Genomic DNA, 27188 nt, shown 5'->3' with positions numbered 1-27188 from the left:
CTAATAACTGTTCGTGTAATGTTATAAATAAAACCGAAACTATTAAATATTTAGGTACTATTTTTGACCAACACCTAAAATGGGATACACACATAAATAGCACAATAATTAAACTACGGACAATTCACTATCTATTCATTAACGCAAGAAAATACCTAAATAACCAGATTCTACGTTTAATATACTTTGGTATGACACAATCTATTATACAATACGGAATAACCGCCTGGGGTGGATTAGGTATTATAGGAAGCAATAAAATATTCAGAGCTCAAAAAAGCATAATTAAAATAATTTTGAGTAAACGAAAAACATATCCAACCAAAGATCTATTTACTGAATTTAAAGTTCTTACGACGCAACAATTATTTTACAGAAATGCCCTATATTACACATACAAATTTAATTTAATAGAGTTCAAACCTAGATACTATATTACACGACAAAAAAACAACTTAGAAATACCTACTGTTTGTATATTGAAATCTAGCCGATGTTTTTCGCAAGTGGGTTTGAAATTATTAAACAATATTCCGCTGCAAATTATTAACAGTACGTCCTATAAAATATATAAACAATCTATTAAATTATGGTTGTTAATTAATACTAGTGACCTACACCCTATGTAATATACCAGTGTACCTATATAATGTAGTCTATTTATTTACTTATTTATAATTTCTATTTTTGATGTACTTTTTTTTTTATATATTATATTATATCTACTTATTTTCTGCAGTTTATGCTTTAATTACTATAGTTGTACAGGTATGTCTATTTATATATTTATGTTTTTGAATTATAGTCAGATATGACGCAATTTCTTACGAAATACCTAAAATATTATAAAAATTGTAAATGTATACCAACCTAGCTCTTAATAGTACTCCATCATCACCGATAAGAGGTTATCCTCAGTAGTGAGATGGGCCATCTAACCATATTATATATATTCTCTTGGCCAATAAATATTATTATTATTATTATTATGAGTTTGATGTCTGATTGGTTATCTACACATGTTGGTAGACGAGATAATAATACCTACTACCTGTAGGTCACCTCGAGTGAAAATTTATTAACGTTCTCTTGAACTTGGTCACCTAGGAAGGCAATACGACTGCTTCGGATCTCGGACAATATACAATAGCACAGCCGACGTCACCAGGTACCAAGGATATGACGATGAGCAGCTGTAAGTGCAACATTATGATAATTAATACGGTCCACTCGGTCTCCTGTATTTTGCTTTAATGCAACTAGAAAAGCATAAATTTATGGCCAAAACAGGCGTAAGAAAAACATATGTTATGTAAAATACATTATATACAAAATTACATAAACAAAAATTTATTAAATTCGCATACATCTCAGTACAAATTATCAAATTGCTTAAAATTAAATTAATTAACTACAAAATTGCATTCTTCGTATACAAAAAAATTCACAAAAATTGAATATTTAAAATCCTAAATCTACATACGTTTTACAATAATCTAACTATATCAAATTACGTTATTTTAAAGTAGACATACAGTCATACATTTAAAACATTCACTTGTTTGCGATCCCGAAACACAAGGGCAATAAGACTGCTTCGGATCTCATGGCCAAAACAGACGTAAAAAACATATGTTATGTAAAATATAATATAATATACAAAATTACATAAACAAAAATGTATCAAATTTAATTTGCATACATCTCAGTACAAATTATCATGATTTCTACAATCAAATTGCATAAAATTAAATTAATTGACTATATAATTGCATTCTTCGTATACAAATAAATTCACAAAAATTGTATATTTAAAATCCAAAATCTAATTAAATTTTACAATTTAATTATATCAAATTACATTATTTTAATGTAGACATACATTTAAAACATTCATGATAATCCCGAAACCCGAGCTTTTTTACAAAATTTTTTTTTTGTAATTTCACGTTCGTTATACCATCCATCCCTATAATAATTATACTCCATACATCCTCTATTTTCATCAATTGAGACATCCACTCATACAATTTACACATTTACTAGTTTCCAATCCAAAAGCACAAGCTCTTCTACACAATGCAGCACACAATTCTCCACGATTCCTTGGCTTTCCATTACCGCCAGGCAACACAGGTTTTTTTTTTTTTTGACAGAAAACTTGTATTGGATTTTCTGGTGCAGGTTGATCACTGTTTACATTTCCGTCTCCATATCCATTCTGTCTTTTTATACAAGAAGAGCAATTATTATTACTATTACAATATAATTTACAATGTATCAATAATTATAAATGCAATTTGGAGGCTTGGGAGGGCTAAAGGAAAGAAACAATCGTTGCCCCTTTTTATCTTGTCCTTCATGGGCCTACAAACGCAATATGTAAACTATGATATCTCCCCCCCCCTAAATTTAAAACTCAAATTACGCCTATGGTCTCAATGATAAGACATAAGTCATAATATATTTCATATTCAATTGTTAAATAGTTCTTTTATTGTTCAAATATGACATGAGTAATTTTTTTTTTATAATAAAAAGTTAACGTTACATTAGCCCTTTTAACACAAGGAACGTAAGACATTTGAAAGAAATTGGTCAAATAATCTCAATTTTGTCAACATGTGACATTGGCCCTTCTTGCACCCAAGCCACAGAGTTATTCACAAATCAGTCGGTACAGTGTACCGAAGTATTTCTGTGACTGGATAGGCTATAATTATATTGTTAGTTCCTGGCACAGTAAACAAGAAACTACAAATTTAAAAAAAATATGATGCAAATAAAGATGTAAAAACGATTTGTACGCAATTTGTAGACAATAATTTGAGTTCAATAAGTGAATTTTCAGACAATTAACAGTATCATTATTCATTGAGGTTATTCTTAGGTATGATATGACATATAATTATAAAAAACAAAAGAAAAATAGTTATAAAATAAATAGTAATAAGTAATAAGTAAAACTTCAGTGTATGAATAGAAAAATAAACATTATAAAAATGTACGGAAATAAAGCAGATATTTAATAAAAGTGTCCCGTATTTTTAAGGAGTAGGTACTACTTACTTCTCAAGTTCATGTTCACTGCTGTGCTCTAAGTCATGATTTATGTCTGCACCGTGCGATTCAATGTTTTCCGGTGCACCCAGTGAGTAACTGACACATGCAATAACCAAAACAATTGACTAGAAAAGATAAAAACGAATTTAAATCACAAATGTATTAGTCCATTCATTTAGTCAATATATATAGTTGTATTTATAAGTTATGAAATATATTATGGTAAATTTTTTATGTAAGTAATCATTTATATACAGAGTGTAACAGAAAGAACTAACCAAAAAAAAAAAAAAAAAATGATGCTACTTAAACGTATGACAAACATTGATAAAATTATATGATTAGAATATAAATTGTTTAAGAAATATACCCATCTTGGAATATTTCCAAAAAGAATATTTTTAAAAAGTTAAAATAAACTACTTGATTTAGGTAAATGTTTCTACCATCCAAATAGTTAATATAGATATAATATATAATAGATAATCAGATTCACAAATTCGCTATATTTTTGAAATTATTCAAAAAAATTTAAATCAAATTTAAAGTTATTTAATTTTCAGTATTAAAAATTTTTATTACACGTGTAGCGCAAGTGGGTATAATAAAATTATATAAATAAAAAAATTTAAAAATATTGATTAGAATAAAAATTATTTCAAAAGTCAGTTCTTTCCGTTACACCTTGTATAATATAGTCAAGGTACTATAGAAATAAATCAATAAGTAATTATATTAGGTATTTTTACAGTTTTTAAGAAGAACAATTTGAAATTCGTATTGTTATTTTATAATAAATGTTGTTGTATTTTTCAGAATGAAACTAAATTTTTTTTTCAACCTTGGATATTATCTATTATATTTCTATTGTTATTATTGATACGTTACCAGTAAATTAAGTTAATAATATTATTTGTATATTATCATATTTGTATAAAAAAATATGCTTTAGAAGTTTCAAGTACCTACCCACGAATAGTGTAATTTATTTAATAACACACAATTAAAATCGTTCTTCTTCGTTTAGACTAATAACGTGGAAAATCGTTTTACATTTTTTATTTGTAAGCTATACAAATTTAACACTTTGTTTATGTTTAATTGCAAAATAAATATTAAATTATCAATTTGAAACATTTTGTCAGAATTTAAACTTTAACTATATATAAAAAAAAATCTTGCGTAAATATTCTTAATACTTTATCAATGTGTTAGGAGGTTTGTATTAAATTTTCAAGCTTTTATACGATTTTTTAGTTGTGGACTATATTAGGTAAACAAAAAGGTACATAGAAATAAATATTTTATTGGATTTAGAAGTACAGTAATTAGTAATTATGAGTAGAAAATACAATAATTTGAAATCACATACCTAGATTATTATGTAAACGTAGTTTACATTTATTTATTATTATGATTGAATAGAGTGATGGGTAGTGTTTGTACCTAATGACTATTTTTTATTAAATTAATTATAGGTATTTGGAAAAGCCAAAAGGTTTATATTCTTTCTTCTATTCTTTCGAACTTAGCACAGTGTTACCTCCACAGTACATTTCGCCCATAAAGATATAATTCTTAAGTTATGTATAAATAATAATAATTACCAGACGGTTCATGTTGATTGTTGGCTAGTGATGAGTGTATAGTGTTTTTCACAAGACGAGTAACGAGTTTAGCGGACGATGAAAAACTGACAAGTAATATTCGAGTTGCTACTGTGATTGATCGTCGGACGTATAGTGTCTTAATACATGGTCCACGGACGGGATTTTCCCAAACAAGAATCTAATATCCATAATATATTGTGTATCATGCTTTAACGACTGACCTATGAACATAATACAGATTAGTAACTGATAACTCTAAAAGGTTATAATCGTTTCAATGTGCTTGTTTTTGTTAGACTGACCTATATTAGTGTTTATTATTATATATTAGGGATAAGAATTGGAAAAATTTAATTGTGACGCAAAACACTGGGATTTACCGTTAAAATTTAGAATAAAGAATAAAAAATAAAAAATTAAAAAGAAAGTATTAGCCTTATTGTTGTACGTTATAGTAGGTCATATAATATCAGGTGCTTCGTATTATGATGTTGTTAAAAATCGAACTTTAAATGCTCATAAAAAAAGTCTCTGCCTATGTAATTTTAATATTTTTAAGCTGCTATTTCAAAAATATATCAGAAACCTTACAAAAATTTACAAATTGTACAACTCTGTACAGAAAAGTTCATTGTTGTGGTCCAACTAACATGTATGATCAGAATTTTGATTATTGAACGAATTATGTTTTAAAATGCAATAGGAAAATGTTTGATTACAACAAATTATTTCAGAACTAAAAAGTAAATAGAATTTCCTTTTTTGTATTTGCAGATTAAATCAAATATTTTACTATTTATAGTATTTCAGTAATTACTTAAATACTTTTAAAAAATATTTTTCACAACACTGTGGATGGTGTTAAATTTGATATATACCTATAATATCACTGAGTAAGGAAAACGATTCTAAGCGAAGACGGTCAGACAGCGTATGATATAATTATTATACTAAGTATATTTGATGATATTATTGTGAATAAGGTAATTTATATAAATTATGTAACCTATTTACGTGGAATCTTGTTGTACATTTTCTATCCTTAGCTACAAAAGTTGAACATTTTTATAAATTTTTAACTACATATAATTATTAAATTTTAAATTTGATAAATTTTGTCAAAAATCGAACTTTAAATGTTTATAAAACAAATTGCGCCTATGTATTTTTAATATGTTTAACCTTCTATTTCAAAAGTATATCAGGAGCCTTGTAATTAATTAAAAGAATTTGGAAAAATCACGAAAAATAGCAAATTATTTTGCGTTGAGAATTCATAGGGAGTTGAAAAATATAGAAAATACATTGCCACAAATATAATAAAAATCAATTTATTAATTTATAATATAATATTAATATGGTTCTTGCTATACACAAATAAGTAATAACTACGTAACTATGACATGTTCTATAAAACATTAAATAACCTAAAGATTATTTCATAATAATTTGTTATAGCTATTAACGAAGTAACTACTTACCTAATGTGTTTCTCAATATACACTATACATATATATTATAGTGTAGTAAAACATTTTTGTATTTATTGATAATTTTTACTTAAAAAAAATAAAAATCAATACACTCGTGTACCAACCTACCCAATTAAAAAAACCTACAGTGCCCTCCCCCACACCCAATGGCCTATGTTGCCGCGGGTTACCCAATAAAAAAAAAATTTGAGGGGAGTGCACCTTCTTGTTGTACCAGTGTAAATAAATAAATCGGGGTACCACAAAGTGTAAATGTATCTATGTAGACTATCTGTGTTATCACATCGTTTTCGAGGTTTTACGGTTGGTGACCAGTGGATAAACTTAAATTGAATAGGAAGCGTATAATAGTCGTCGAACAATAATATACACAATACGAATATAAGAATATAACACAACCACTATGATGATTGATGGCGTATACAAGGGGAAATAATTCTTAATGTTCAATATAATAAATCTTATTGAAGTATATTTTACTTTATTTAAAAGGTGTTGGAGGAGGAATAACAACCAAACATATAGCACATGGACAATACTACTATAATGTATGATGTACACTGTGGAAAAATGTATGGATGTGTTTACAAATCATTTTTAGGGCATAATAGATTATGAAAAAAGGACAAACCCAATGAACAAAAATGTGCTAATTATATCAACTAAAAATATTGTTACCACGTTAGATTCAGAACATGAGATTTTAAATGTGGCCCTCCTTTATGACGCAAAACGTTCTCAGTCCAGTAAACTAACGACTCCGTTGGTGTCAAGTGCCGGTCTTTGAATCGATCGCTTTGTTGGTACCTACGAGAACGGTACAGAGTTTTAATTTAAACGTTTTATAGAAACGTTTAATTGAAATAAAATGTCTCACTTGTTGGTTCATTAGTTTTAGAGTTACACCAAAAACCAAAATCGATTTTCCGTATAAATTTCCGCTTTTCCTTAATTATTAAGTTGTTTTTCCCGGTGATTTTTAAAACTAATGGGAATTATGTTAATTTTTTTCATACTTAGGTTTTGTTGTCACGCTAGTTGATGACCATATCGATATATATTTTTCTTTGACCTCCCAAAGTACCAACTAGATTTATTTTCCATTGTAAAAAGATTCTGAAGTTGAAAATAGAAGTATTATTTCGAGTACTTATCGTGTAAAACGACACACACAAAAAGAAAAGAAAAACACACATCATTGTAAAATCAATTACCATCGTTCCATTCAGAATCTAAAAATCTCTATCGGAAAGTCAAATTAAATTTTTATGATCGCTTGAAGTTCATATTTTTAAAATATTGGATATTCACTCAATTTCTAATGTAGCAATTTTGTTGTAATTTAAAAACGAATGACTGTAGACACTTAAAAATGTACATCATAAATTGTATATTTTATCAATTCCTATAGGTACTTCCTATACTTTAATATTTCGACTTGTTTTGAGTACCTTTATTTTATTTCTATAAATATCAATAAAATTGTATGTGTTCGTCCAAAATACGTGAAAATTTATTACAAGGCTTCTGATATATTTTTGAAATAGCAGCTTAAAAATATAAAAATTACATAGGCACAATTTTTTTTATGAGCATTTAAAGTTCGATTTTTAACAACATTGTAATACGAAGCACCTGATATTATATGACCATAGTAGTTATTACTTATTTGTGTATAGCAAGAACCATATTAATATTATATTATAAATTAATAAATTGATTTTTATTATATTTGTGGCAATGTATTTTCTATATTTTTCAACTCCCTATGAATTCTTAACTGAAAATAATTTGCTAATTTTCGTGAATTCTTTTAAATAATTACAAGGCTTCTGATATATTTTTGAAATAGCATATTAAACATATTAAAAATACATTAATTTTGATTGTTGATTTTAAGTACTTACCTAATTAGTTATTTACTAATGTCTAATACTGTATACTGTTTACAATCAGACATCAAAATCATATTATAATAAATAAATATTAAATATGTATGACTGTTAGAAGTATCGAAATGGTACTTTAACTGTAGATACAGTAAAATCTAGACAAAATTGTTACCCGAAGTCGTAAAAATTACCTCCCGCTAAATATAATTAATAATTGTAGTGTTATTTCTTTTTCTCGTTTAGATAATGTTATAACTTATAATTATACAATTGATAGTTGCAGTTTATTACATATTAATACTTTAATTAATAATTAATTTAAGTTGTTAGAATTCATAAACAGGAATATACGATTATTTGTAAAAATATTAACTCATTTAAAACATTACATTATTTCATTTCACTGTTATATTTGCCAAATTGATATTCTTCTTAATGTATTATTATAATTACTAAAATGTAAGTACATACCCATTTATAAATAAATAAATAAATAAATATTTATATAGCAACATCATAAAATATAATAATATGTACATATTTAGGGGTACCAAGTACCCATTGCAAATCATGATCTAATATAATTACTAATAACTTATGAGGGGCAAGTGAATAGTTTTGAAAATTACTGAAGTAAATAATATACCTATAATTTCTTGCCTAAATGGCTAAATAATAATAAAATATATATTGTAATATTATACAACATACAGCGTATTTCTTAAAGATTACAGAGCGATTGAAAATAAAATTTTTATTGAAGAAATTCTTTTTACTAATTAATTAAAATTTATACTGTACGATATATACCTAAAATAGTAATTTAATCTTTTTATATTTTCGTTATATCGGTAAGTTTATTTTTAACTATTAGATTTTGATTTTTTTAAAAATTTGACAAAAAACTAAACTATTGTTTTCTGTACGCCTATGACAGTCAACAATATAAATATGAGCTATCACGTCGTATTAAGTAAGTCGACCAAAATGAGACGTGTTCTTAAAGATCTCTTTAGAGGTATAGTAGTAATGTAGTACAGATTTGACTATGTAGTAAGTGGAGAAATAAAATGAGTAGGTACTCATTGAGTACCTACCTATTTTCTGTTTCAATAAAACTTTCTTTTATTAAAAAACAACTTTAAATATTTAATTATACGGAAAAAGTATAAGATAGGGAACAAAATTAATCATCGTAAGTGATATAGAGTCACTTCTGACGACGGCATAATAATTATTGTGTAGCATAACTAGTATTACAATATTATAATGTGTAGATACCTATATATATTATGTTATATTTGGACATATTATATAACTTAAACGTATTTTACCTTTAAAAACCAACCTGCAACAGGACAATAAATTATTACTCCCAGTCCCAGAGTTGATAATGATTACTTTCATTTTGGATATAAATCTCTAATTTTTAAAAACACGATATTTGAATTGATCGTATCGTGAATCTGACAATTAATTATTTACAAATGAGCAACAGTAATATAATTAAAGTTATAAATACAAAAAAAAAAACACTCCGCCAAACTCCTGGGAAAAAAGTATGAAAAAACCGGCTCAAAAAATTGTGATATCATTTTATAGCTGAATTGGCCACCGGTATTATAGTCGTGTCGTGTTTTTTTCAGGTAAAAAGATAAAAAGTGCGCAATCGTGTTTACCACTACGTCTCTACAATCTAGACATTACGTTGTTTACTATACGGTCTACGATAGGTATTTCATATCAATGTAATTTTAATATAATTTATTGGTTTTTTTAGTTTTTGTTATATACATTGTGGCAGCCTATTCCTATCTTCTGGGGAAGTAGATTAGGTTAAACCATATTCATTCGGTAACGCATTTTGTCGATAAGCCCGTACAAAGTGCACACCTTAATAACTTATTATTCGTAAGTACATACCTACCTATATAATATATATATATTATTATATGTAAAAATAAATGTATGATTAATTAAATAATAAATGATAAATACGATGTGTGAAGGTATGTAAAAACATTTTTCATTGCCGAACAATCGTAAATAGCTATGCAACCGATATGTTTATAGATAAAAAAATAATAATTTTCGTCGGTAGTATAACGTGATTATTTGGAGATTAACAACTTTGGGTAAATTATAAAAAAAAAAAATTTAAGAAAAATTCACACTTGTCTTTGTATTGTTGAAATAAAACTACATTTATTTTATAGATAATGTTCAGTTTGTTCTTAGAACCGATAAAATCCTAATATGACCTTCACGACCACCTATGTAATTTCTTCCTTACAGTTAGATACCTATATATAATATATATACATTTGAATACTAAATACCTCCTAAATAATAGTAACCATGTCTGTATACTCCGTGGTACACGGAAAAAAAATTACTATAATATTTATAGTTAAACAAATTATAGTAAACATAACTATTTAATAGGTAAAATAACTAAAATTATTTACTTATTATTACTGTATAAATATATTTATAAGTTATGATTAGGTTTACTATATTTTATAGTTAATGCAGTTTTTAATGTTTGAATTAACTTAAAAGTATAGTTACAATAGCATATTTCAGTTCGAATAACTATAATAACTTGACTATAATATTTTAGTAAATCTGATTAATCATATAGGTATCTCTATAGCAATAATTATAGTGTACAGTCAATGCTACTATTTTTATAGTACAAACATCTGTTTTATTTTTTCCGTGTGATTTCCTTCAAAACTAGGTACTAATTTTTGCCAATTTTATTTTACTTTTTTTAATTTAATAAAAATAATTTGTACCTTTCTAGTTTGATTGTGTAATGTAGTAAAATAATTTTAAAATAAAAAAAAAATTACGATAAAAAGTTGAAAAGTTTTGAAAATACATCAGCCAATGTGCGCGGTTTTGTTTAAAAAAAGTTGTATTGCCCAGAACTAAAAAAATTAATGTTAGACACACACTTTAAAGAGGTTTTTTCATAACTTAAATTATATATTATATATAGGTATTTACTATCATATGACGCCGGACGGTCACTTTTTCAAGGAACACATTGTATGAAGTATATATACATATTATTATAGTGCACTCACTCAAGTAAGGAGGCGCAACTAGACCTATATTTTTGGGGGTGCAATCGTACAAAATTTCAAGATCCCCAGATCCAAACTATATATACAGGGTATAACAAGAAAATCTGAAAAAAAAATTTACGCTATAAGTATACTTAAACGTATGACAAAGATTTATTGTGAAAAAAATATATTACGTTCTAAATTTTATTAATGTAGGTACTAAAAAAATTTTGATATTTTAAAATATTCTAAAATTAAACTACTTGACTTAGATTAATGTTTTTACCATTAAAATTGTTCTTATAATCAGATTTACAAATTGGCTATTTTGAATTTTTCCAAAAAGTTTAAATTAAATTCAACATTTTTTTATTTTCAGTAAGTATTAAAAAATGAAAATAATTTTTTTTTATATTATACGTGTAGCGCAAAAGACTATAAATTATGTATAAAAAACATTATTAAAAATATTAATTATATCAAAAGTTATTTCATCTAATCTTCCTGTTATAATCTGTCTATATGAAAAATAATTTCAAATGTGCTAGGTATGTACTATATTTTAATATGAGTGAAACAGTAACAGATAAAAAATACAATCATCACAATTATTTTAACACGATTTTTCTCTCCAGTAAATTTATTCATTCAAAATACTGCTAATTTAGACTTATTAGGATAACGTGGCCCATCTCTCCTCTCTTAATTGCTCAAATCAATAATGCCATCACAATAATGATTAGTTATATAAGTTTTTGTTAAAGATATTTCAACTCTGGTTGGTTTGGAATAGAAGTAGAACAGATTAAAGCTGTGTAGTTATAGCCACTCTTCATAAATATTCTATTCTAAAAAGAGTGTCATCATCATAACCCTTAACATATATATATAATATATATATTATAATATTTTATATTACTTTTTTAGACGCTGCATACGGTATAATTTGGAGTACGTACACAATAGTGACAAGTAGGTATAATATAATATACACAACAGTATGCAGATATAGCGTACGTCCGATGTGCGTCCAAAAATACTTTTAGCTGCCTATAATTATTTTCGGAAAAAAAAATAATTCAATCCCAGTACCGCGCAAATTCGATTCTGAATTTTTCTTTTTCAATGATTTTACCAAAGGTTTGTTACTCCTATACCTAATTGCTATATATAAATCGTGTTCGTGTAACCGATCGCCCAAGCAAAATCTGCAAAAACTTTTACTCAAAATTACAATTCGACACATAGTATACATACCTTACATATTATCTAAATATATAATAGATGTACCTACTTACGTACGACACGTATATATGAGGTATGAAACATATCTAATAATATAATAATTATACTCAGCGTTAGAACGATGGTTTTTTTTCGCAGCATGCTGTTTGCTATAATATAACATCATTTTATGGTAATTTAATATCCCGGTGGAACACAGTAGCGTGGCGCCTTCGCAGGAAAAATTGCTCGTTTTCGTGTCCATTTTACGATAAGTATAATTATCTCACATTCAATGACGATCTCCGTGCGAAAAAAAGTCGTTTACGTGCGTGTGAATTTTTTTCCACAATAATTGTCAATAAATATTTCACTCATACTTATAATACTTATCATACTTATCATACTTATAATTATTATTATTGATGTACTTACGTATATCAATACCATAGGTGCAACTAGACCTATATTTTTGAGGGTGCACAAAATGTCATAAAGAATTCTCACACCCCAGACCCCAGACCCACACTCAATATACAGGGTATAACAAGAAGATCTGAAAAAAAAAATTACGCCACTCAAACGTATGACAAAAATGTTTATGGTATATTTTATATATATTTTTAGCGTAGTCAAAGCACTTCGGTTTATATTGTTTATTTAGCTGTTTTTTATGGCATAAATAAATTCGTATTTCAAGGGTTTTAAGGGCATGAAGTCCCTAGCCCTAGTTATAATTAAAATGGGGTAGATAACGCTTTTGAAGGTTTTTCTGCAATAATGTTAAATTTAACAAAACAGTTATACACCCAGTATAATTAGTTACATAGAATTGCACACACTGTGTAATTTAAGTATAGTTATATGTTTATAATGGAAGCAAAAGTGCTGAGATTGCCACATTATAATCTCGGGTGGCAGTTCACAAAATAATATGCCGCTATATTATTATTATTATATCGTAGTATCACACGTATTTTACTTTTATATTCATGTGAACATGAAGTAATCTATTAAATATATTTCCTTAACGTAAATCCATTGAACGCCAGGTAAGGAAAATACAACTCAACTTTGAATTCACGACAATAGAACGCAATATAAATATATATTATGTAATAATAATGAAAATTAAAAATTAATTTACTATAATAATTTATTATAAAGTATAGACCTTAAAATAAAAATTGAAGTAAAATATCAGTTTTAAAAATGTATGTTTAATTTAGGCATGGGTAATAATAATAATATTATGATTTTCTGGATACAATATTATGTAGACTGTACCTACTATCGGGTGATGTATATTATAATATTATTGTGCTATTTTTACCTCCATTGACGCCATATAATATTGCTATTTATTAACCGCCATATTCAATAAACTAATATAGGTATATACGAATATGATATTTTTCATACCTATTAGGGACGGGATTTATAATATACAAATGCATATATATTATGTATTGGAATAAGCTTTAGGAAATCTGACGATAATTCTTCCCGATTTATAGATCATTCTTATATTAAAATAACATATTTTGCATATTTCAACGTTTTTACCTATGCATCTTTGTAGTTTTATAGTGCATATTATTATTTATAGCACACATAATTGTTTTTCGTTGTCTTTCACGTTCACAGCATATTTATATATATTATTTATTTATTTATTTATTTTCAAATATACGGACAATAAGTCCTAGTACAAAATTACAATATGGTAGTGTATAATTACAAAATAGTTTTACACATAATTAGTTGGTAGATAAAAGATTTTGATCTTAATTTATGAACTAAATAGTATATAGAGCTTAAGGACTGCTAATTTTAGTCGAAAACAAATTTATTACCCGCAGTCATTAGAAGGTTGGCAGGGCTGTTCAGGATATAGTTTCTACTGTAATGAATTTGGTAAAATGGTTTAGGATCTCGGGTATTGAATGGATTTATTTTGAATTTGATTAGGGCAAGGAGTTCGGAGCAATCATTAGAACCCAATATTAAGTTGCGTAAGGATTTTGAAAGTAAAAGTGAACGCCTGTCAATAAGTGTTGACAAGTTCAAACAATTAAGAACATTTTGGTATGACCCATGGATTGGTCTAAGGAAACTAAATTTAAAAGAGGTATAACGCAAGAAATTGTTTTGAACTGACTCGATAGATTTGTTCTGTTTTACTGTATTATCGATCCAAATTAGAGGACAGTACTCGAGATTAGAGCGGACAAGTGAACAGTAAAGTGCTTTCAGTGCTGTTGGGTCATTAAATGATCGGCATATCCTTTTGATAAATCCAAGATTACGCATCGTTTTATTTTTAATCATTTCGGTGTGATTTGAGAAAATCAATTTGGAGTCGAACATTATTCCAAGATCTTTAAAATCATTTACAAGTTCGAGTGTTATTCCTGAAATAGAACAATTAAAATTAATTCGGGGGACGAGGTGGTCGAGTGGTCTAACGCGACGGATTCGGCACAGCCGGTCCGAGTTCGATCCTCGACCACTGGGCGGCATTTTTCTCCGTGCAAGTCACGGTGTCCGGAGAACAAGTGCCGCCATCCCCCCACCTCGTAGAAACCTACAGGTGCCCCATTAGAAATTCTGCCAAACACGACACACGTGTATCAACCTACCCAATATAAAAAACCTACAGCGCCCTCCCCACACCCTATGTTGCCGCGGGTTACCCAATAAAAAAAAAAAAAATTAATTTGGTTTTTTTATTAAGGTGTAACGCATGAATTTGCATTTTTCAATATTTGGCAATGCAAGGCAATTATTTTCAGACCATAAGACTAAATTATTAATATCGCTCTGTAAATTAACTGCGCCCTGGCGTGTTTTTATGACGTTGATGATTTTTGCGTCATCAGCAAATAAAAACAGTTGGGAATGCTCGATGGCGCTCTGAAGATCATTTACAAAGATGTTAAAAAGCAGAGTGGACAGGTGATCCCCTTGGTGATTATATCATATAATATATTATAATATTAAATGTAAATAGATTTTATTAAAAATTGCAACATAAAATTTACTTTGAATAATAATAACAATACATAAGGATATAAGTTGATATCATTTTTTTTATAATAATAATAAAAACAATTTTAAGTGCATTTTTGTTTATAAAATAAAGATAATTAAAATACCTACGTACAAGTAATCGCTTATTTGACACGTACCTATCTAATTTATTGTTTTAAGTTGAAATGCAAATAACGACACATTGTCATTTATTGTGTAGAATATTGTTTATCAATTTTTGAAGACCCGTGGAAACACGGGCCATGGGTTATGGGTGTACAATAAAGAATTTTGTATACTGTGAATATATTGCGTACATCTATTAATTACATAGCTCAAAGGAATATGCATATTATAATATATTTTAATACAACATATTATCATTTTTATAATAACTTTTAACAAATGCCTAATAAAAAACAGGGTAGGTACCTAAATAAAATATTAAAGAGCAGGAACTCTTTCAAACATGAAATGTACCTAAATAAAGTTGACATTAAAAACAATAGTGTTAGGTAGTATACACAGGGATCGAAATTTTCAAAAAAATTCTGGTTTTGAAATTTTTAATTATGACAACATACAGTTTTATTTTCATATTCCAAAGCAGAATATTTTTCTACAAGTATTTTGATACATAAAATCAAATTTTAGACGAGTATAGATTATGATTTATGAGTTATGAGTTACGAGTTATAAGTATTTGAAGTTTAGAAGAGCAGAGTGGAGACAGTGGAGTGGAACTATGTTACCCCACAAAATGTCGGTCCACTACTCCGCAAATAAAATAATCTGTTGACTCCTAAAACCGCACACTTTTGGTAGGTTAAAACCGCACAGTTTCTAAAACTGTTGTATCCAAAAACCGCACACTTATGATTTCGACCCCAAAAACGTCTTAACTGTAATACTTAATAAATTATAATGTATATGTAAATATGTATATATATGTTATTATTTATTAAATCAAAAAAAATTTAGGTATACATATTCAAATTAAAAAAAAAATTAAGCAAAGGCTCCTAAAAATAAATACAATTTCATTAAAAATTAAAAATATTACTACTATGTATTTACTAACTATTGGACGGACAATATATTTTACACTCCCTTATGGAACTTACGTTTTAACCACTATTATATGTCAGTGGCGTATTTACGGGGAGGATCAAGGGGAACAATCCCCCCACAGGCTGTATATTATATTAAACATTTTCGGAGTCATATAACTTAAGGCCTCTAGCTTTAAAAGCTATACAAATCATACAAACCCCCCCCCTTTTTAGATCAAAATCAAAAGTGTGCAGTTTTTGGATGCAACCAAATAATCACCTAGTGTATATTTATCAAAGGTAAAACTTAAATTACGGTATTAACAGAATTATTATGCGGATTTTATTATATATTCAGATTTAAACATATATTTTAATTAATTTATAATTTGTAATAATATAATAATTTATTATGATAATCTTTATATCAATATATAATCTGTAAACATTTAAAATTAAATTGATTTTAAAATTGTGTATCTGTCTATACATTTAACTAAGCAATACAACTAACGTAAATTTATTTATTAGAGATTATTTAAAGTACATAGTAATTTATTTAAACGTTAAAAGAAATCAAATTTGACTGTTATTCTGATAGGTTAACAGAATGTTTGTGACACTTATCATTTATAAATCCTTATTTTTTGGCAGTTTTTCTTTTCATAATTCAACCGTAAATAGATTAAATAAACTATATAAATACCTAATAATATTTTAATCACATTTTTCCTTTACTAATAATTGCCCAAAGATGAAAAATTGTATAACTCAATGGAATATTTGTTTTAGTTTTATGGTGTGGAGGAAATTAAGAAACTTCTGCCACAGGACATTAACCTTATTATTTATGAGTATTTTGAAATTGTTTTTTTTATAAAGCAGGGATGATTATTCACCTGAATTATCGAACTACAGATCGCCATATATATCTCATCTACTAAATTGAACAATTTATTCAATGCAGGACTACATTTAGAATTTGTCTATAGAAACATTTTAATATAAATAATTTAAATACACGTAAATAATAAAATTATAAAATGTATGAATGAATCCAACACAACAAATAAATAAAATATATATTGTAACTAATTAAGTTAAATTATAAATTTATAACCTATTAAGTAAATCTAGTAGGTACGTTTAAGAGTCTTTAGAGAGACTGCTCATCATACAATTATTTAATATCTGTCTCAATACATTAACCTGAATTTGGACTATATTTTGTAGTCTAAAAATATATTAGGTATACAGTTCAAATTAATGATACATTACCTAGGTACCACTTGTACTTCTTTGAAATCATTTTTTAACATTTTATCATGTATCCAGCCCGAAAACTTATTTATGTTAAAAAAACTGTTTTAAATCGTTTGGAAAACAATGAATATTATATTTCACCGATTGTAACAATATTATAATCAGCGTACACACACAAACAATCACCGCTGTCCGTGTTTCAGAGGTGACCGCCCCCCCCCCCCCACTGCATAATTATCACTTAATTATCTACCTATAGTAAGAATACCGGACAATCACACGACTGTAAATAACATTGTCACCGATAATATAAAGTAATTTTTCTTATGCGCGATGTCCGCTGGCACTCATTATTAGTTTGTCTTTGCCTCTCTACCGGACAACACCATGGCTGAGTATCACCGCCTCAGCGAAGGCGTCCTGCCGTCCTGGCGATGACGCTCAACATCGCACACGAACGGTAACATTATTATATTTTATTTGTCTAATACTTAGAAAAACATCTTGGCCGGTACTCTTTTGTGAATTATTATTATCGTTACGTGGTGGGTATTATAAAAACACGATGCGTGTTGTGTATCAAGGCTGGGCAAGTCAGTGATTTTTTTTAACTCAGTTAAGTAAATATGCACCAATGACAAAAAGTTAAAAAAAAATTAGTTTGCTTATACAACACTAGCTACTTAATTTTTACCAACCCAAAACTAAATTATAAACTATAGTGTTTATTAGGCAAGGCTGGGCATTAACGAGTTAAAAGTTAAAATTAAGTTAAAACGTTAAGTTAATTAACTTGTTACTTTTTTTTCAAATTAACTTTTAACTTAATAAGTTACTTTTTTTCAAGATTACGTGTTAACTTCAAGTTAATTTTATTTCAAAAGTATCTAAAGTAAATTTTCGTCCGAAGAATAATGAAAATGTATCATTTTAAATTTCCCCCGTAATTTTCTTGAGCGTAAAGAAAAACTAGCTAATAAACCATATAGGTACGTGTTTGGAATTTTCTATTTTTGTAAATTAGCAAATTTTAACTTTACGCTAAGTTAAGATACTTTTTTTCAAAATTAACTTTTAACTTGACGAGTTAACGAAAAAAAATACGAGTAACTTTTAACTTGACTAAACTTTATTATTTTAAAATAACTTGGCGTTTATACTTTATACAGTATTTCCCTATTATAGTTAGATTCGAATGATATAAATATTTTTACTTTAAACATTTCACGGTAAATATTTTTTGACATGAAAACGAAATAGACTGAAATAGTGAAATATAATTAAATTAAAAACAAAATAAATTAACTTAACTTACTTCTTGAAATGAAAAATTAACTCGTCAATTTCACGTTAATTAAAAAAGAAATTCAGTAAGTACCTAGTTAAGTGAAAAAGTTAATATAAAATATAAAACTTTAACTCGTTAATACCCAGCTTTGTTGTGTATACACACTTTTATGTATATTTTTATTTTTATTATATGTACGCCGGTAACCATTCATAGGAGCCGCGCAGTGGTACATCGGTAGAACACCATTTTATATTATTATTGTGTTTTGTTTTTTTCTAAGGTGACCCTCTTTTGGGGCAAAGTTTTTATGCCGAGTGGCTTTTCTATGCCATAACTCCTTTATTATTCTTTCCATATTTAAATAAATACTTATTAATTGGTTAACCCCTAAACTATGTGTGAATTGTTCTTTCATATATTTCCCTTATTGATATACAAATCCCGCATGCTCCGATTTCTAAATCTCAGCTGTAAAATAGTTTTAAATTTTAAATTTGATAGATGTTGTCAAAAATAGAACATTAAATGCTTATAAAAAAAAATTGTGGCCATGTATTTTTAATATTTTTCAAAAATTTTGCAATTCAAACAATATATCAGGAGCCTCGTATTAAATGTTGACAATGTTTGGCTCAACAAATAACATATTGATATTTATAGAAAAAAAAACTAAAAAAATTGTGATTTGAAACTGTCGTTTCGTATGTCTAATGTAACGTTCTCATTCTTAAAAGTGAATTTTTTTACTTATTTTTAATATTAATTTTTTTTGTTGTTTGGTGATATTTACTTCGCTATTATGGTTGTTTAAAATGGAAACTAAAAGAAAGGGTGGTTCTGATAAAATCAGAAAGAGAAAAAGGACTCTTGGGAAAATCAAGTTAGAGCAGTTTAAAAATCGACCTATGTTTTGCAGCCATTGTGACTCAGTTATAAAGTAATAGAAAACAAGTAATAGGTACATTATAATAATATGTGCTATGAATAAATATATCGGTACATTAATACCTTATACATAGGTATATCGTTATATGATCATGATTAACTATTATTTTCGAAATATAGCATTTATTATGTATTAACATATTATATTTTAATGTTATATCAAGTGTTATGATCCCCTGAATAATAGTAATAATATTTATAAATACGTTATTATAACGAGCGTCAAGAACAAAAAATTGAGTGTCGGACGGCGACGAGACAGCGGAATTCGTTGACATAGTGATTGTTATAACGATGTGATAAATAGACACTAGGTAATTCGAAATTCAGGGGACTGAGCTAAAAATTTGGCTTGGACAAATCGATATGTCATTCCCTCAAATATATTATTTTCTATATTTTTTGTGATGAGTGATTTTACTCTGAGATTACTTAAGACCATAGGAAAAACAATCCTGCGCAAATGCGTTTTTTATATGTTGCGTATAATGGGTCAGTGAGAGAAAACAAAATATTATATGAATGATAATACGCCATATAGCAGATAAATATTCCGATGATTTTATATCTAACAACATTTGCTCTATATTTTGCTGCTTATCACTTATTCTTGTTACCTCCATTTTTAAATAGGCCAAATAATTCAAAACTGTTTTTTCCAAAACCTATTAATAAAAAATTAAGTATGCATTAAGAACCTCGGATTTATATTATGATAAATGTACCGACAATTAATTTAGTGGAGTTAGTCTAGTAATACTATTATTGTAATAAACTCTTACCTGCAGTATGTATCGATGGAGAGCTTGCAGGCAATGGTGGTAAACTATGAAATGGAGAAGTACCAATTGAATTTTGTTCGTGATGTGTGCTATGTAGTTGAACATCATTAATAATAATTTTCAAACCTATATAGATTACAAAAACAATTGTACAGTACACAATATACATAAGTAGGCAAAATTAATTACAATACACTTCCTATAAGTCCAATTATATATAATATACCGGTAGTTCAATTTATTTTATAATTAAATTTGTTGAAATTTGAATTCAAAATAAAAATTTGTAGTATATTTTATATTTATATTTATAACATATGGTTGATTTCTTATACTAACGATTTGGAGACAATTATTAATCTTTCTAAATAATGAATTCTTTACCTGCAGCATTCATAATTTGTTTTTATTTTTAGTTCCAGAAGAAGAAGCTGGTTGCTTAATTTGCTTCGATCAGCCAGGCCGGCATTCAGTGTGCAGTACATGTGTAACTCGGCTTGTGACCACATGCAAGGGCCGGCATGTGTAGGGGCATAATTGAAAATTTTATTGATCATGGCGCTCCACAGTTTAATTTTAGTTTGATACATTTTTTAATTGATAATTTAGTATATATATATTTTTTTTTAATTTGTATTTTTATAATATTTCATATAACTTTTTTTTAATATTGCTATCTTATAAGACATCTTTTTAGTACATTTAGTACTAAAGAAGTTTGTGCTATATTAGAAATAATATAAATTAAAATGTATTATCTCTAATTGTGTTTTAAGATTTCTACAGTGAACAATGAAGGTGAAGAAGATGGATCGACGCAATCAATGCAATCGCCGTCATCTGGTATGCATACATTATGGTCAATATATCATATTTTTTAATTACCTAAGGTTTTGAAAAACCCCTCTTTATTGGGAAGGACCCGGTTTTTAAGGGGTTTGATGTAGGCAATGGTAATACAGTAGATATTAATAATAATTTAAAAACCTGACATATGAAATAACTTTTGTTCTAATTAATATTTAAAATTTTTTTTTAACATATAATTTATAGCCGATTGCGCTACAAGTACTGTATAATATTTATTAATTTTACGTTTTAATATTAAAAATAAGAAATTTCAAAACAGCTAATTTGTTTATATAATTTTTATACAAATTTTGGTGGTAAAAATGTTAATCTTCAGTTGATAAAATGAGGCGTATTTCATCATTATATTCAAAATTTGAAAATTTTCAAATGTATATTAAAAAAAAATAAAATACTTGACTTAAATTAAAAAAATATGATATATTGGCCATAATGTATGCATACCAGATGTACCAGATGACGACGATTGCAATGATTTTGTGGTACTATCTTCTTCTCCATCATTGCTCACTGTAGAAATTGTAAAACACAATTAAAGATAGTACATAATAATTTATATTTATTCTAATATAGCACGAACATCTGCAGTATTATTATAGTCAATTTATAATATAAACAAATTGTTACAACATAATATAAAGTGTCACACGCGACCCTCGGGAGATGTGAAAACAAATATTTGAGCTTATAAATATTGATCTATTATGTTCAATTTGAATTAAATATTCTCAATTCAATAATTATTATTTGTAGGGATTGAACATTTTTAAGAATTTGTTAAAATTTTATTTTTCAGTACTTACACAAAGAGATAACTTTTAATAGAACAAAATATTTACATAATAGGTAGGTACGTTACGTACATATTTAAACGCATAATTTAAGTTAAAAACTTTTTTTAAAGTGGAATTCCGGTGTGTTAACCATTACTCAATTGATTGCGATGTCGAAGAAGAGGTAGTGTTCATTAGATAACATTCGTTAGATGTAAGATTATTTCTCAATACATTGAGAGAACGCAGTGGTCGAGAAAATGCTACTCCGCTAGCATTGGAGGATACGACGGTCTTATATAAATCAAAATGTTCGTATTTAGGAATATAAACCTGATAGTTCTTTATCCGCTAGAAACGAGTTGGATTACCACCAATCAAAACCTAACCTTTCAGATAGAAAAAAAAATTTTGCGGAAGTTGAAAAAGTTATAGAACATGGTTTATTTTAAATAGTAGTTCGTCGATTCTATTCTAATAAATTATATTTATACAAATTTAATACTCATTAATTATTCATAATTTTTAGTTCTAGAAGAAGAAGCGGATTTTTCAATTAGCTTCGATCAGCTAGGCCGGGTTATTATAATGCCATGCAGGCATTCGGTCTGAAGTAACTGTGTAACTCAACTTGTGGTCGGACACTACACCACGTGCCCACTATGTAGGGCATAATTCAAAAGTATTTGAATTATGACCCTCCACCATTTAATTTAAAATTGAGTATATTGAATTTGTTTAATTTGTTATTAAATAATTTAGTTTTGATTAATATTTTTTTTAATTTGTCTATAGTTATAATGTTTTATATTATTTTATTTTATTTTTAAGTTTATTAAACTCGATTTTAAATTAAATAGTGGAGGGTCATAATTCAAATACTCTTGAATTGTGCCCCTACATAGAGGGCACGTAGTGTAGTGTTAGGCCACAAGCTGAGTTACACAGTTACTACGGAATGAATGCCTACATGGCATTATAATAACCCGTCCTAGCTGATCGAAGCAAATTGGACAACCCGCTCTTCACCTAAAACTAAAAATAAAAACAAATTATGAATATTATTAAATTATTGAGTATTAAATACAATTCATAATAAGTATTTCTATTTAAAACAAAATATTAAAATTGTATAAATATTTATTTATCAGAATAGAATCGACGAACTACTATTGAAAATAAACCATGTTCCATAACTTTTTCAACTTACGCAAAATTTCGGCCTGGCTGATAGCATAAAACTTTTTTAAAAGTGACAAAAAAATTTAACTAAAAAAAATTATAATACCTATCGAGCGTTACGCGATAAAGGATAATAATATGTCATATTAATTTGTTCTAATTGTTATAATAATCTGTTATGTTAACGCTTGTTAAAATTATGTTTTTAAACTTGTTATTATGTAATTGATATATTATGCTCAGATAATGTCTAGCACAGGTTAATTTGTTTATCTTTTAAAAAAAAAAACTATTTATAATGTTGTATCTTTGTTAAAACCCGATCATCGCTCTGGTCTGCTCAACTGCTCCGTTCATTTGGTCAACTGCTCTGTTCAACTGCCCCGTTTTCATTTGGTCAACTGCTCCGTTCATTGCTCCTTGATCCACCGTCTTCAACAAGGGTTGATCGACCTTTCTGTTACAAGTTAGCGGGAACTTGCAAAGGGGAGTATGTTCCGATCCTAACACTGAATTGCCGCCGTCGGTAACCTGTTCGTGGACGCTGCGCTCCGCCATCCGCAATGTTGGCTAAATTTTCGCGGCCGCCGTTCCAGTCACTTTGATGCTCACGGACGTTTGTTGCTCTGAAACCACGTTTTTTCACGTCGCTCAACGTCCATTGTAAGGTTTTCTGAAAACCGTGTCTTTTGCTCGACCATATTGTTTTCGGTTTAATAGCCGTCCGTCGCTCAACCGAAGTCGACCGTTCAGTACGTTTCGTTCTGCGTCAATGTCGCACGCTCGTGGCATTACGCAAAACGTTCACATGCTGCTCGTGAACGTTTAAAGTGAAAGACCGTCGCTCCGCTACAACGCATGACGGTGCACGCGATCGTGACCGCTCCACAAGAAATCGGCAGATCAGCAGATCGGCAGCTCGCCAACTCAAGATGCATCGTTCGTGGCCGCGGTTGTGTAGCCAAGCGGTGATCCCCGTCCCCCTGCATCTTGTATTTTATATTGTATGATATTAACCGTTGCTCGTGTCGTATAATCAATACATGCACCTAACTTGATAATAAAATTGTTATTATTGAATAATATGTTTGCCCTACTACTCCACGGAGGTTTCGAGGACCGGGTGTCGGTGACAACCGAGGTTTAGGATCGCCGGCGTAATAGTGTATTGTGTGCAGGCTAGGGCGGGAAGTGAGCTGTTTCAGTAAAGACTGAAATTGTATTCCCGCACGAGCCACACATACTATTTTTTGTCACGCCTCTGCATTCATCGATAACGGCAAAGGTAATGCCGGGATCTATGCAACACAACTAGACCATAATATAATACGACAACAATATATTTCACGAAACAAAAGATTTGGTATTATATTTTATTTTAAGCGTCACGCATGGAGGTTATAATATTATGATTACGAGATGTGATCAAAAGTTTATAATTTGTAAGGAACCATGGTGTAGATTTCAGTGTCTGTCTGTGCAGGGTATACGCGCGTTAGGAAATTCCCATTTACCGCCCGCTGGACGGAAAAATGACGCTTTCCAACGCTTCAACCGCTATCGAAAACCAAACTTTCGGTGCAGGCGTGACAAAAACATATTATAATAATATACTAATTGTTAGTATAGTATATATAATATTATATAACCTAACCTAATCTAATAATATTGTCAACATTTCAATATAATGTGTATAATATTATAGGTATCTATTTAATTTTAGAAAAATAATTAAAACAACTGATTTGAAGTGCATACAATAATTATTAAATACTACATACGTATTCAGATATATTTTATACCTAATATAAATAAATTGTCAAGAAATCTGATACAGCTGCTGTTGTAGGATGAAATAGAAAGTTACATAACGGCTATTATGATATTATATTATATATGATATAAATGATCACTATGATAATATTAAATACATATTAGAAGTGTCGAAGCGTTTGTATACAAAATACACAATGCACGTATATGTTAGCTATAATGCTATATATTATGGTAGTGTAACGTCTCCTCTTCACCTGGGCTCTTACCCGTTCAGGTGTCGTTCTGTTTATATTAACGAGGTCTCGGAGACTCGACCTCGGTGTGTGATATTATTTCTAGGGATCAGGGTTACCTTATGTGAAGCAAAGTACTCAACGTAATATATCTATATATATAAAAAGACTTGTCCTGGGAGATTCATCATCGCCTAGCCGGAACTGCTGAAGCTATGGATATGAAATTTTCAGTAAATGTACTTATTACTATGTATAGGCGCACTAAGAAAGGATTTTTCGAAATTCGCATTTTAAATAGCTGCTCAAACAGGGAGATTGAGGTTCAAGATGGAAATTGGAAATTTTATTTTTATTTATTAATAGTTGCCATTGGTTACACTCTACAGTAGAAATTAGTAATTATTTATTATTGGTTGCCATTGGTTATTCGGGCGGATCAGGTACAAGCTGGCATCAATTCGAATTATATTATAATATCAAAATTAACTTGGTATAACTTCGATAATTTAGAGTTAAATCCTACACTTACGTACAAACAGCACTGGGTCCGCTACCTACCACAGGTAAATTGCCTACCTGACAATATACTGCTGCGAATCAGAATTTTTATTCCAGGAAACAGAAAGATACGATACATTTCGAACACCATACACCGAATATTAAATAACGAATTGAACAAAGTTTGAGTCATATAGAGTTGGTACATTTACCAATAATAATGTTATTATATATAGGTACATGAGTGTACACGGCTAAATTGAAATAGAAGTTATCTATCGAAAAGTGTGGATATTAGTGTTTTTGAAACGAAAATACCTTAAATTCAACGATAGCCACGTACTAATATAACGACATAAGTCATTTTCGAATTTAACAATAATTATCTACATTTTTTTTATTACATATAAATTAATCATTATATTTATTTACTTTTGTAAAATTAATCAAAAAAGTTATAACTCTGAACTCTAGAATCGAAAAATAATATTATGTGGGGCTATATATAATATATTGACACCATGTTATAAAAAACCTTAAAAAATGCATACCTATATCCATGACTTTTGTGGTATGTCAACAAAAAAAAACAAAAAAATTAAAATTAACATGTATCTATTTTTCTTTCTTAGCCTTTCTACTTTTTTGACCTTTGCTTTTAAACAAAACCAAAATTGTAATAATATATGCAAATTGTTTTTAAGATTTATACCTAATAACCACCTATTAAACTGGTACTAAAATGAACAATACATTGTATGACTAAAACGTTTCGAATGTTTGAAAATGTAAATTAGCAACGATTGTCAAACAAAGCCCTCCTACCTGTCATCTATGTAAAAATTATTTCCCCTCTCAGAACAAAATCATAACTATGCCACTGCCCAATGGCTATGACAGACATCAATTATTTTCATATTTCACCAAGATACGAAATTTTACGGGGGACCACCCTCCCTCTTGCAATGAAGTTTTTAAAAACAGCTACAGGTTATAGTCGGAATATGCCTTTACCGTATCCCACCGAATACTAGGAACGTTTAGTTTAAGACAGTATATAATATTATGTCGGGGAAAAATTATATATTTACCGTATATTCATGGACTGTGGAAGTGTAGAATCCTGAC

General features: G+C 28.3%; 1 protein-coding gene across 1 annotated transcript; it reads right to left on the bottom strand.

Annotated features, from left to right (window-relative positions):
- Window positions 1–1334: 1334 nt before the first annotated feature.
- LOC132946495 (uncharacterized) lies at window positions 1335–4854 on the bottom strand. The gene is made up of 3 exons (XM_061016516.1): window positions 4671–4854; window positions 3070–3188; window positions 1335–2225 (listed from the first exon to the last, which is right to left on the bottom strand). The coding sequence occupies exons 1-3, from the start codon at window positions 4680–4682 to the stop codon at window positions 2006–2008; spliced, it is 351 nt and encodes a 116-aa protein (XP_060872499.1). The 5' UTR covers window positions 4683–4854; the 3' UTR covers window positions 1335–2005.
- Between the last annotated feature and the right edge of the window lie 22334 nt (window positions 4855–27188).

This window comes from Metopolophium dirhodum, chromosome 6 (genome assembly GCF_019925205.1).
Source record: "Metopolophium dirhodum isolate CAU chromosome 6, ASM1992520v1, whole genome shotgun sequence".
NCBI classification, from domain to species: Eukaryota; Metazoa; Arthropoda; class Insecta; order Hemiptera; family Aphididae; genus Metopolophium; species Metopolophium dirhodum.
Note: the sequence above shows the minus strand (reverse complement) of the source record. Positions and strands in the feature narration are given on the sequence as shown.

Excerpts from the sequence above, each read along its gene's own strand:
- LOC132946495 (XM_061016516.1), bottom strand. Across the intron at positions 2,226-3,069 it reads AGTGAACATGAACTTGAGAA|ACAGAATGGATATGGAGACG; the intron begins GTAAGTAGTACC and ends TTGTATAAAAAG.